At 38.5% G+C, this 13,948-nt stretch overlaps 1 protein-coding gene across 2 annotated transcripts in view; it reads left to right on the top strand.

The window, feature by feature from the left end:
* UPK3A (uroplakin 3A) overlaps nt 1–13,948 on the top strand; it is a 31,836-nt gene that overhangs the window by 12,458 nt on the left and 5,430 nt on the right. For both annotated transcript variants that reach the window (XM_085233016.1, XM_085233024.1), the window contains exon 5: nt 13,734–13,944. In XM_085233016.1, the coding sequence (XP_085089142.1) occupies nt 13,734–13,944 (211 nt within the window). The remainder of the gene's footprint in view (nt 1–13,733; nt 13,945–13,948) is intronic.

Consider the following 13,948-nt stretch of genomic DNA (forward strand, 5'->3'; position numbering starts at 1 on the left):
GCAAGTGTTTTTTTAACTTACTGGTGCATTACCAGTCATCAATGTGGGAAGCATTACCACCTCAAAGGCATTTCTGATATTCACCATAAGTCAAGGAAATGAAAGTATTTTCCTCATTCATGACTTCTAGTAGATCATCCCTGTATGAAAAAAAGTTAGTTTAAGACTGTCCAGATTTTTGAAGACCTGGTTATAATTTGGCAGTGCTGTGAGGAATGGCTGGATTTCATATATGGTTAAAGGGAGTTTTATGAGAAATGGGCATACTCTATGAGTGACTGAAAGTCACTGCTGGGGTCATGTAGGGGAGCAGAATCTGGAAAGGTCAAGAGCACTCACCTAAGCCATCTCAATGATATTGTAAGGCCAAGATAACCTAGGAGACAGTATCAGAAATTACACATTTGGATATATGTATGGCAAAACTGGGATCAGTATGGAAAAGGGATGTTATCTAAGAAGGAGCTTAACTGAAGAAAGGGATGGATAAGAAACACAAAAAGGTAAACAGGGTATGTAAATGCTGTAACTGGGACTGTCCATAGCTCACAGGCAGCACTCTGATCATTGCAGCTTGGAGCAGGACATTAGCCATCACTGTTCTGATGTTACAACAGATCTGAAGCCTGCTTCCATAGTCAAGAGAGCTGCAGTGCCCGTTCTTCCTAGCAAAGAAACCCCCAGGAGAGACAAACGCTAGTTATCACTGTGTAGAAGCCCTTCGCTGGCCCAGCAGCTTTAGCACTATCCTAACAGAGTTCAGATTATGCCTTCCCCATGTTGAAAGGGATGGATATAACATGTGACAGCTATCTTCAGCTGGTTTCCTCCTCATGCTAATGCTCACACAGCCATTGTTTGTGTCTTGGAGAAAGAAGAATATAGCAAGGGACATTGCTTCCCCTCCTGCTTCGAGACTCTCAATGCCTATACAATAGATCTGTCACCAGCTGCCTTTTCATGCTTTGCTTTACAGTTTTATATCCTAGCTAACATACTCATAGTATAGTATAAATATTTTGTTGTGCTTCTCCAATTGCATAGTTAACACCTTTTCTATTATGCTTTTCAAGCTGTGATAGACTTGAGTCAGATCACATCTGTGCATAACTTCCCTTATGTACAAACACGTTCTGCAGAACTCCAGTGTCTTGTGTGACAGCTGCTAGGAATCTTCTTTGAATGCATTTTGATGGGAACAATAAAGTGATGACTGTCATCAGCTGTCAGGTGGGGATATTTCCACAAATAAGTCCTTGAGTCACCATCGTTTTAAAAGTACTGCATAAGCAAATGAAATAATATTTTTATGAGTTGAACTTGTTTAGAAGCCTTGACTGCTGAAAAATAAATAACCAAAAAAGAGAACTGATGATAGGAAAGCACAAGTTTTTCTGGTGGGCTAGGGTCATCTATTTGCCTAAAACAAACTTGTAGTTTCCTGATTATATTCAGCCCTTATGTAGAACCAGATATACCAAAGAATTACAGGAAGGGCTAGTCCATGGGCAGTAACTTTTAAAAACTACAACAGAACTGATAGTAACAGAGCTAGTTCATTCTTAAAACCAGAGATATTTTCTTGCTTTCCCATCACAAATTGTTATCTGAACACTCAACTCCCAGATAGTACAATATGACTAGTATTTGCATTGTTTTGCATGTTGGACCATTTTAAGTCCAAATGCTATCTAAAATGTAATGCATCATGTTTAAAAAGCACTCCCTTTTGCCAAATATCACAAATAATACCAAATTCCAGTCTTCCTTATGATAAATGGCTTTAGACCAGACTCTTAAAATGTCTTGAATGCAGAGTGATAAATAGCCTCAATTTAAATGGGTAACCTAAAAATGGAAGCATATGTACAAATTTAGAGTAGGTTTGAAAGTAAAAATAAACATTTCATAATTGGATAAGAAATAGTGCCAAGATTAAACAAATTTCTGTTTACAAAATGGTAAATTGAATCCTGTGGCAAGCTTTGATCTAGGTACTTCAATCAGCAGATGCCACATGGACCTATTCTGCTTAGTCTTCCTCTATTAAAACAATATTTATTATTGTTTGGACTGAAGTGATTATAGATTATAGATTAAAAATAATGCAGAGCTAATGAATCAAACAAATATAATATTTTAATTTCAGTGGACTCTAATATCTGATGTACTATTTGCTCTTAATTTGGTCCAGAGTTAATTTCTTTGTTTTGGATGAAGAAGCTACAGTTAAGTTTTTACACAGGTTGGTCTTTAAGGTGTTTGGATAATCTGTCTGCTAGACTCATTAATAGTCTTTAGTTTATCCAACCTTGCACTGAACAGATATCCAGTGAAGAAACCTTTTTCAAAATTTCTACCATTCTATTGCATCTCACATTGTGTCTATGTATGGATGTGTGGATGTATATCATATCCAAGAGGCAGTATTGTTTTTTGCAGGATCCCTGGCTCCATCTCTGCTGGTAAGTAGAAGAGATCACAGCTCTTTTTCTGGCCTTGTGGGCAAGAGACATAGCATCACTCACTTCCGTTTTCTCTGTATTTTTAAATTTAAATAAACCTGCTCAATAATTTAGAGTTGCACCTGAGCACGTATATTAAACTGAGCTGTGAATTCTTGAAATCCTGTGAATGTAGACTTACAAGAAAAGCCCTTGTTTTTTGTCATAAGTGCACGTTCACACTGTGGGGGATGATTCTGGTCATCTGTGAAGCACTGCTGTTTTGTGCAAGACAATCAGAGTGTTTAGTAAAATAGTGATTTAAAAGCAGTATATTCTGGCTGGTAGCATCTGCCATAGCATAAAGCTTGGCAGAGGTGTGGGTGAAGCAGAAGTTGGCTATTATTACATCTCAGGGAGGGCTGTAGTACATGGAGTTACATCAGGATGGCAGCCAGTCATTAGTGGGGTTTCCCAGGGCTTCATATTAATTTTCTTTAATGTTTTTATAAATGACTTGGATGTAGGACTACAAGGTGTTTTGAGCAAGTTTGCTGACAATACTAAAGTGGGAGGAGCTGTTGACGCTGTCAAGGGTGAAGAAGATTTTCAGAAAGATTTAGACAAATTAGAGAGCTGGGCAATCACCAATCATATGCTGTTTTCAAGATTAAATGCCAGGTTTTGCACTTAAGAAGGGGCAACCCTGGCTACACATACAGACTGGTGGATGAGATGCTGGAGAGCAGGCCTAATGAAAGGGATGTGGGAGTCTTGGTTGATATCAAGTTGAATATGAGTCCACAGCGTGCCCAAGCAGCCAGGAAGGCCAACTGTATCTTGCAGTGCACTAAGCAAGGCATTGCTAGATGTGCAAGGGTAATAATTGTCCTGCTCTATGCTGTACTCACCTTGAGTACAGTCTGCTGCTTTGGGTGCCAATGTATAAAAAGGACATAAAACTGTTAGTGTCCAAAGGAGGGCTGCAAAAATGGTGAAGGGTGAAGGGGAAGACCTATGAGGAGCTGCTGAAGTTCCTTGGTTTGTTCAGCCCAGAGCAGAGGAGGCTGAGGAGAGGCCTCATGGCAGCTTGCAGCTCCTTGATTGCACTTGTTCATATAGATATATCCTAACATCACGATAGTTTATATTTCTATATTATCTACAGGATAAGAGAAGCTAATATATTTCATTTCAAGCAGATGAACTGGTTTTGGACCCGGGGATGCTGAGTGGAAGAAGGCACTATAACACTTCTCAGTCTGCAAAAACATTGATAATTCCAAATATTGCCTTGAAAGTTTCTAACTGTCACCTTGTTACTTTTCCTCTTCAGCACTTTTAGATGATAATTGCTTACTTGGAACACTTTCAAATAAATCATATACAACATCTAACCATGTCTAACTCTCCTAGATACTAAAAAAATTCACTAGAGAAGTGTAAAAGATTCTCAGCTAACATGGAAATGTGCAGACAGGTGAGTTCATATACATAAGATTTAAGTTACATGTGTCCAAACTGTATAGAACATTTTGTGTGGTGCACAAAACACAGTAGATCTTGGGTATATATTTGAATTGGGAGGGGTGGCCAGCAGGGACAGGGAGGTGACTGTCCCTCTCTACTCTGCTCTGGTGAGGCCCCATCTGAAGTAATGTGTCCTGGTCTGGAGCCTCCAGTATAAGAAAGACAGGAAGCTGTTGGAGAGGGTCCAGAGAAGAGCCACTAAGATGATCAGGGAACTGGAGCACCTCTCCTATGAGGACAGGCTGAGGGAGCTGGGCTTGTTCAGCCTGGAGAAAAGAAGGCTGTGGGGTGACCTCATTGCAGTATTTCAGTAACATAAGGGAGCCTCCAAACAGGAGGGGAATCAACTCTTTGAAAGGGTAGATAACAGCAGGACAAGGGGAAATGGTTTTAAGTTGATGGAGGGAAGATTTAGGTTGGATGTCAAAGGGAAGTTCTTTACTATGAGAGTGGTGAGGTGCTGAAACAGGCTGTCCAGAGAGGTTGTGGATGCCCCGTCCCTGGAGGTGTTCAAGGCCAGGTTGGATGGGGCCCTGGGCAGCCTGGTCAAGTATTGAATGGGGAGGTTGGTGGCCCTGCATGTGGCAGGGGGGACTGGAGATTCATGATCCTTGAGGTCCCTTCCAATCCTGGCAATTCTGTGATTCTATGTGATTCTGTGATTCTGTGAATTCCATACAGATGTTTTTAAATATGATCAAGTGGATATTTTTAAAGTTATAAAATATGTCTCTAATTAGTGGTAAAATGTCCATTAGCTTGCATGGATTGAAGACTTCATTTTTCTTTTTCTCCAGGTTTTCTTTCCTGCATATGAAAAGTCTTGGGGTATTTTCTTTGTTAATTTTTGGAAAGTCTGTATACTATACAAGGAGAGAGAAGTGCACCTGGCCTTCTTACAACTGAGTTATCTCAATCCAGGGCTCATTTCAATAGCTTTATCAGAGTTAGCAGTTAATAAATAACACAAGAGTATCAAGTCTCAATATTTACTAATAACCTGGATGGTAGTATGTAGTATGCTCTCAGCAAGTTTGTGGACTGCACTAAATTGAGATGAGCAATCAATACACTGAGGTGCAGAACTATCTACTATTTTGTCGGACTATCCCTCTACTGCCATCTATTACATGGTAACAAAGTTACCATGTGGAGGCATTCAAGGCCAGGTTGGATGTGGCTCTGGGCAGCCTAGTCTGGTGGTTGGTGACCCTGTACATAGCAGAGGGGTTGAAACTAGATAACCATTGTGATTCTTTTCAACCCAGGCCGTTCTATGATTCTATGATTCTGTGAATCTATTGTTTTCCCTAACCTTGCTCTTAGAAAATGCTGAATTGTTTAAGTGAATTTTCTGGAGTATTTTCTACCTCTTGAAAAGTGTCAGTCAGCGTGGTTAGACATCGGGAATATCACAAAATATCTAAAAACGAAGTTCTTTAATGGGAAGTGATCGGAAAACTTCATTATCAATGCTTATAAGAAGGTAGCCCACAGAACAGAGACATGATAGGAATTCCAGATTATTTGTGAAGAAACTTCTGCCAGATATACAGTGGAATATTTAACCTGATGCCTATTTTCATATGGTCAGTAGTGATGTAGAGATAGCATGCAGTATGAACTGAAAATGCATGTGTTTCTGGTGTACGTGAGAGAGATTGGTGCATGCATCTCTACTTAAAAACTTAATTTAGTTGTCTGTCATCCAAAAATTTAAAAGGTGTTCTAAAAATCTCCCAGAACCTACTGCTTCTGGGAGTGAATCCAGGACTTGCGGGGTGAGTGCCCTGGGCACATTGTAACTGAGACAATATACACAGATTCCTCTGCAGATGATTCATTCTGAGTATAGATAAGGCTTTGGAAGTAATGACTTAAATATTCCATTTCGGCAAAAATGGTGCATAAAACTGGGAACGTGCCAGGCATATGCACTGCTCCAAGGTTTCAAATACAGTGGGGAAATAGAAAGGGACTATATGAGCTAGAAGTAACAAAATGCATGATACTAATATATTTTTATTCCTCAGGAGAAGTATCTTGATTAATATAAAGGGAATCCTGCAATCCATTTACGATTTTTGTGATACACTATATCCATACTAATAACAAGATAATACATGTACAACTGTTTGCAAAAATCAGCCTTTTCCACGTGTGGGATCTGGAGCTTTCCTCAGTTGTATAGCAAAGTTTCTCTGGTGCCATATGATGAAGCGTTTGGCTGCTTTACCCAGATGAACTTTGGGCCAGATTTGCTCTCTGTTTCTGGAAGAGATAGCACAGTGAGGTCTTGTTTTTACAAGAGAGGAGCTCTTAAATGTTGCACAATGCAAACAAGGGCAAAAGTATGTACACAAGTACTTTAACTCTCAATAGGCTTATTTTTTATGTATTTTATGTATTTTAATGGTTCCTAGGAATCATAACTGCAAACTCGAGCAATAATAGCTCCATTTAGAAATGAACTCTGTGCAAAATTTTATGATTTCTGTGACATTTTATGCATAGCTTGGCATAATGTCCTGGAGATGAGTCATCTGTCACATGGTAGTTAGAGAAGAGTAACTTACCATGTGATATAATACTTCAGAGGATGCCTTCTTTATTGGATGAGGGCTGCTCTGTAAATGATGCCTCCAATTTTATTATATTGGCCCATTACATCAAATGCAGATGTCTGCAGTACAGCAACAGAGGTTGAACTTTCCTGTCAATATTCCACTATGTTTTGTTATTGTGTGACAGATGGCAGCAGAGGGGTAGGCTGACAAAATGGCATCTGACATGGAAATGTATACAAAGCAAAGGTGTGTCAATGAATTACTCCACGCAGAAAAAAAATGGCATCCACTGACATTCACTGATGCTTTCTGAATGTTTATGGAAACCAAACAGTGAATGTTAGCACAGTGAGGTGGTGGGTGGTGCATTTCAGCAGTGGCAACAGCAACAGTGGGTCACCTCCACTGGTGCAGGTTTTGACAAGTTCAGCACACAGGCTCTTGTTCATCACTAGTAAAAATGCATAGCTAAGGGTGGTGATTACGTTGAAGAATAGTGTTTTGTAGCTGAGAATTTGCTCTATGAAATAGTGTTATTGTTATCCGTGTAATAAATAGGAAATAAATAGGAAGCATTACTTTCAGAGTGACTTATGTAGTTTTTAACACTACTGCCATGACATGAGCAGGGGTGCTAATCACTAAATCAGGCACTAATTCTCTGTGGAGGGGGCCATCATCTCCAGAACAATCAAACATGCCTTGTCTCAGTCTTACAACCTGGAGGATGCCCTGCCTGTAATGACTGCCCAAAGGCAGCTGAAGATTTCACTTGATGGGATTTTCAGACAGTGGTCTTGTTTCCCTCCATAGCTAAGTGACTGCAAAGGAGGTAGGGAAACATTTTGTTTAAATGTCTCAGAAAGAGAAGAGATAATGGGAGAGGAAGAAAGAGAGGGGAGCAATATGGTGGAGTTGTAGGTAATGCCAAAGGAAAGAGCAGGAAGTGGCTCTGAACAGGATTTACTGAGCAAACAGACTAGAATTAGGCAACAGGAAGAAAGGGCAATAGAAATGTATAGTTCGAGACCACTTAAATGGGAAAAAAACATGAACTAGAGTGAAGGCAGAGGAGAAAAAGGGGTAATAGACGGATGAAGTTGTCCATATATAAAACAGGAGGGACTCTGTGACTCCATGGTCAGTGGTAAGCCTGGTTTGGCAACAACAAATCTGACAGGGGGTCAAGATGCTCAAGGAAAAGGGGTTTTTAGGACACAGGAAGCCAGAAAAGGGACAAAGAATGGAACCTCGTTGTGCTGAGAGAAAAGAATAGTTTAAGTCCTGAGGGATAAAGAAAGAGGAAATTAAATGTGACCTGGTAATAAAACTGTATTGAATATATTATCAATCAATGGCTACCCCTAAAAATTAGAGAACAGCTGTCTGGGTAAAGAAATTAGAAATTAACTAGGGAGAGTGAGGAATGTGGAAGAAACTAGAAACAAAGTTCAAGATGGCATATAGACAAGACAACAAGAGGTTAGCAGGAGCAGAACAGAGGTGATGTTGCATGGACAAAATCAGCAATACAGAATATAAAACACTTCTTTATAAATCCTGAACAAGAACCCAGGATTCCTGAATCTTACCATTCCTCTGCAGTCCCCTGGTTATCTGTGAAACCTACAAGAAGAAATCACCATCTGTCACAAGTGTCTCAAATTTTAGGTACCGACTTCTATCCCCACCAATGCAACTCAGTTTCTGACTATTTAACAATACAGCTAAAATACTGACTTGAACTTATAAACCCAACAGATTCTTTCTAAATCTAATCACTGTGTTTCTGTATAAAATCATGGAACAGATCAAACACATGGACAGGAGGTATCCAATTAAAATTGCTGGAGGAAGTTATTTGACCAAGTTGCAAGCATTAATACAGGGCAGTTAAATTTGTGTCATCAGAATAGTTTATTGTTCTTTCCTTTCTTTAATTGTATTTGAGAGCTGGTGACATATTCTAGAACTTACAGGAGTACCTCTGGCCAACAAATTCTATGTATATTAATTTCATATTATCATATTATTGGATAGAATTCTTTGCCCAAATACTAATTTCTGTAACCTGTGCTATGTAAGAACATAACCACAAAGGATGGCTGCAGACTGAATTCGATTTTTCTCTGATTGTTAACAGCTGTGTATTACTACAACATACTCCAATGCCTTTCCAGGAAATAGTTCTTGGATGCCTGTATTTAGAACTATTCACTATAAATGTTAATCAGATGAATATCTGCGGTGTATGAACACTTATGCAGATAGTGAATATTTTCTTTTTTATTTCTGCAGGTCTTTTGTTAGATAATTTTTTAACAGCTTTTTAGTTTGCCGAGAAGTTAAAGAATGAAACATATAAGGCAATAGATTTTTGTACTGAGACTCAAGAAAAGCATTAGTCATAATGTTGGTTCATTTCAAGATGCCAAATCAAGTCTTAAATTTGAGTGTATTACTTATAGGGTCTCATTGTACAGGATTTCTTCTTGCTCAAGCATATTGTGGAGTGCAGTGCAAGTATTTGCTCTAACTAGCAGATGAGAAGATACTGAATGAAAATGAACAATGAGTCTGAACAAGCTTGAAATCCTAGAAAATTCCTGTTACTCAAACCTTTTAACTCTCTTATCTTCACACACATTTACAAAGGAAAAAAAAAAAAAAAAAGAAAAGAAAAAAAAAAGAAGAAGAAACAAAACAACAAAACAACAGAGTATAATTACCCAGGTGAACCTTTCTGGATTGTCTCACAAGGAAGATTTTCAGCCTGGAACATATTGCATAGGTAAATTGGCTTTGATATTCTTTTATTATGTTTTTCTTTTCTACTTCCAAGATTCATCATAAGGGAAGTAGCAGGAGAAGACTGACATGTATTAGAAAGCTAGCCTTTAACCACAAATGAACTAATCACGACTGCATTAACAGAGGAAAACTAATTCTAATTATATTGTTTCTTACTAAAAATAGGAATGGGGAATTCTGGAGTGAGTCATGTTGCAATATGACTGAATATTGGAGTTCATAACTTCCAGAATAAATCTAGTAAATTTAGTGAAAGAAAGGTATGGGAATACAAGAAAGACTATTCAGAGCAGCAGCTATGAAGCAAGATAAACAGCATGAGAAAGCAAGGCTGAGAATCAAGGACATCTCTAGAAGAAGAGAAAAGCAAAAGGAACAGCCTATGGCTCTGACTGGATGAGCACCTGTATGCACGGTTAAGGGGTGTTAAGGGGTGGAATACTTTGTTGACATGTAAAGAATGATGGGAAAGTGGTAAGGGAAGATGGGAAAGCCAAAAAAAGGAAACTTGTGAATGTATATAAGTTATGTGAGCACCTGGGGGATAAATGATTTGGATCGTTTACATCTGAGTCTGTGCCTCATTGCCACAGAAAGGTGGAATATGTTTAGATTATGAAGCCTTTTGTGCCTCATTGGAGACTTGGAACCAGCAAAAAAATAAATAAATAAAAAATGTTTCTTACAGAAATTTCTTTCTCTGTTACATTCAAGTGAAATTTTAAATCTCAAAAGTTGCCTAGTAGCTTTTTGATTTTTCTGTAGAAACTAGGACCTTCACATTATACCTTTTCAAGGTATATAATTTGTTAATTACCTATTTCTCAAATGGCTAAAGCAGAGACCTGAAGACATTGCCGTTATAATCTTCCTCATATGTCTTGCTTTAGTGTTACAGTATCTATAGGCTCCTGCATGAAAGCCCAGGTTCTCAAAGAAAAGAATGAGAGAGAACCCAAACATCCCTGAACCCTCGGCCTGGATCTGCAATTCTCATTAGAATGATAGGATACTAATTAGAATGATAGGATACATTATAGCAAAACACTTCATTACAACATGGTGTTACTGGAGAAACATCAGTAAATTCTGCCCATGGAAGAACTGACTGGGAGTCAGACAGTGTGAGAGAGCTACGTGCAAGGTAATGCAGAACTTACATGAAGCTATGCTCTGTAAAGTAAAAATCGACTGTAGGGAGAACTCTGTTGGTATCTGTCACTCATCACTTAGTAATTTTAAAAGTAAACTCTAATGTGCTGTTGCAGTTACATCCTGAGTTATTTTAAAGATTATGTCACAATGCAAGTTTTGTGCATATACAGTGCTGGAAGTGAAAACTCAAAAAAACTCAAGGTTTACTTAGAAAATTCATCTCTATATTCAATCATAGTTAAACTCAAAGTGAACTGACGCTGGCTTTTGAAAACATACTCTGAATTTTTGATAGTATCTTCCTTCTTCAAAGCATTTTACAAACTATTCTGCTTTCAGAGATGACAAACTAGTAAGATCCAGCTAGCTCTGCATTAGAAAAGAGCGAGCAACTATCAGGGAGTAACTAGAAGCTCAATTGTGCATGTAGAAGGAATTTTATCTCAATCAACAAGGGCATGCAGGTTTTCTGTTATGAAGTAAATTAAGATATGAATTTGTTGATCTGTTAAAGATGCTTTTCAATAAGCTCAATAAATTATCATTGTGAGTTTTGTTGTTTTCTTTTCAACCATGAGGATCTGGCGTATATATTGTAGAATTTACTCTATCAAAACTTATTGAACAGCTCAAAAATCAGACTCAGTGCCTCCTTTAGCCAAAACCAACCAGCTGCACTGTTTATCCTGATTACTTCACTTTAATTGGTATTCACAGAGGTAGCAATAAAGCCCAAAATAAATCACAGAATGAATATTTTTTTTGTACACTTGGATAAACATATGGATTTAGTATAATGTGGGAGATTAATCTGAGGTTGAATCAAGTGGTAAGCTTCTACAGTTATTTAATTTAAAATGTGTTCTGCCTATCCCTGAGTTTCTCACTTGCAGCAACAGTACACACCTTTCCTTGTTGCTTCTTGAAAGAAATTGCTTTCTATTTCAAAGTTTACATTTCAACACATTTTACCATTCTCTTCTCAGTATGGCTTTTGCTACTGAGCTTTTTTCTCCCAGTTTTCTAGCAAAATTATTTGCTTGTCTCTGTCATACACAGCTTGAATTATAATAAGAAAATGTAATTAAAAATGTAACGAAAAAATACACTGTTGCTGATTGTTGTAGATTTGGAAAATTATACTAATCCTTTTTAATTTTTTAATCACTTTGTGTGACTATGTTTGGATGTTATTTGGTTAGAAAATATTAATATTCCTCACCCTTAGTGACTTCTGCAACTCCTTGTGAGCAAATCTAGAGCTTACGTAATTTGTTACTGTTGTGATTACTGTTGTTTTTGAATAAGTTATTGTTGTCTGAGAATGTAAAAGGGGCAAGACGTACTGGGAAAAAGTAATAACATTTATGAAAGAAAAAAAAAAAAAGATATGAGGGCTTTTCTATTTTCTCTCAGTTTAAATTTAATCCGAAACAAAGAAAATTAGGTATCATAAGACGAGGGGTTGTGACCTTGAGTCAACTCAGGAAAATATTTAGCAAGCCTTTGTGACTCTATCTACAGCTGTAAAAATATTCAGAGATATTTATCAAATTATTTAGTAATACATTCCAACTGTACTGCAAGGCAGTGTCAAACTGTATTCCAAGCACAAAAATGCTGGTTTTTCACCGGGGCTTCAGAGCATAATATCACTGGCTCTTTTAAAACAGAACAGGCTTGACTTTCAGGCGTACTGAACCCAAAATACCAGCATGTTAAATTGCCTTTTGGACTGAGTGACCACAGTGAATGGTGAAAGGCAAAAGAGATGGAAGTACTGCAGGGCTTCTCTTAACTCACTCAGTCTTGAAATTTCAGGTGCCTCATTCTTGCTTCTCCCTTTCTGTTCTCTATGATCCTATCCTTCATCTTCCTTATGACTATGAATATGAATCTCCACATTGTTTTTTAAGATTTTCTGGGGACACTGTGATGTAGTAATATAAAAAATGACAAAGTGAGAAGTGATGTCTAAGGAAGATTACATGTATAGTTCACAAGGACACAGTGCTCTTATGTAAACTAGGAGTTAATAAAGCCAGTGGGCTGAATACAACTGTACTTGTAAAAGTATCACAGGATATGGAGTGAAAACCTTTTTTTGTTCCAGCTGTAAAACTGGCTGTCTTTATCAAAATTCTTCTTAAAACTATGCCAGAATGTCAATACAACTGACATTTAATAGACAAAAGAGAATGCTTGTATACATGCATACAACACTTCTGGATCCTGACTGTACACCAAAACATGGGACTACAGGAAAAAAACAAAATCATCTACAGCCTATGCTTAGGAAGCTTATGCCAATAAGCATTTCAGAAGTCTGTTACCCAGAACATGGTATCATGTTATCCAGAAGAAATTAAAATCAGGCAACGTCACATTTTCAAAAGTTTTACAGCTGGAACTGGGGTAGCAGTTCTTGCTGAAAGCACCCCTAGTTGCAATGTGCCTTTGCTCATCTTGGGTTTTCCTTACATATCTGAGCCCTCTCAGGACATGGCCTAATTGAACACAAAGCACTGCAAATAAACCTGGAAACTGCTCCTAGAAAATAGAATAGAACTGAGGTAAATGTTATTGATCAAATACTATAATAAACCACGGTGAAGGAACTTGAGCTTTTAGACTTTGCCTTTAAGAGAATTAAAAAAAAAAAAAAAAGTAATTTGAAGAGGATGAGGGCTGTAGCTATTGGCTTTCAAACGTGACTAGATAAAGCAGGCTATCTGTGTCTGAATAACACGCTGTTTTGCTGTCCCTGCAGACAGTGCATGCCACCTGCTGTTAGCACATCCCAATGCTATGCTCAGATCAGCTCAAATCGCTCGACCCTACCCATGGATGCATCCACTGATAGTAATTAAATGGTGTCTTTTCTTCCTTTTCTTTCTGTGTTGTTTTCTCACCAGTCTAACTTTACCATTTTTAATAGTTGTATGGTCTGTGATTTCAATTGCACAACGCCATTAATCTTCAAGGTTACCCCTACTCCCCTTTCTGTAACTGCAGTAGACTGCTAATCTATATTTTTGCCTTTAAAGTGTTTCTGGGATTTTTAGAGGCGTGCAAACATTGCGCAGCTCCGTTTTAGGAGTGAAGAGAAGTACAGGAGCGTCTCACACTTTGCCAACATCCCCTGGCATACATGGGAGCGGCTCTGTGGAATTCAGGTGCCTCTCTCACCTGACGGCTCTGACTGACTGACTGCCTTTCGTTTAAGGAGAAAACGTGTTGCAGCAACAACAGCAGGAGGGAGTGACGAGGGGAGCAGTTCATAGCAGAGGACGGAGGCTCCGGTTAGGGGCAGCACCCGCTCCACTGCGCTTTCTCAGGGAGGACACCGTCTGCTGCGGAACACCGCACAAGGGGCGGCCGTTTCCCAGCAGGCGGGGAAAGCTAAGGAAGAAGCAATGGGAGACCTCTGCCCTGAGGTAA

Source organism: Meleagris gallopavo, chromosome 1 (genome assembly GCF_905368555.1).
Source record: "Meleagris gallopavo chromosome 1, MGAL_WU_HG_1.1, whole genome shotgun sequence".
Classification (NCBI taxonomy): domain Eukaryota; kingdom Metazoa; phylum Chordata; class Aves; order Galliformes; family Phasianidae; genus Meleagris; species Meleagris gallopavo.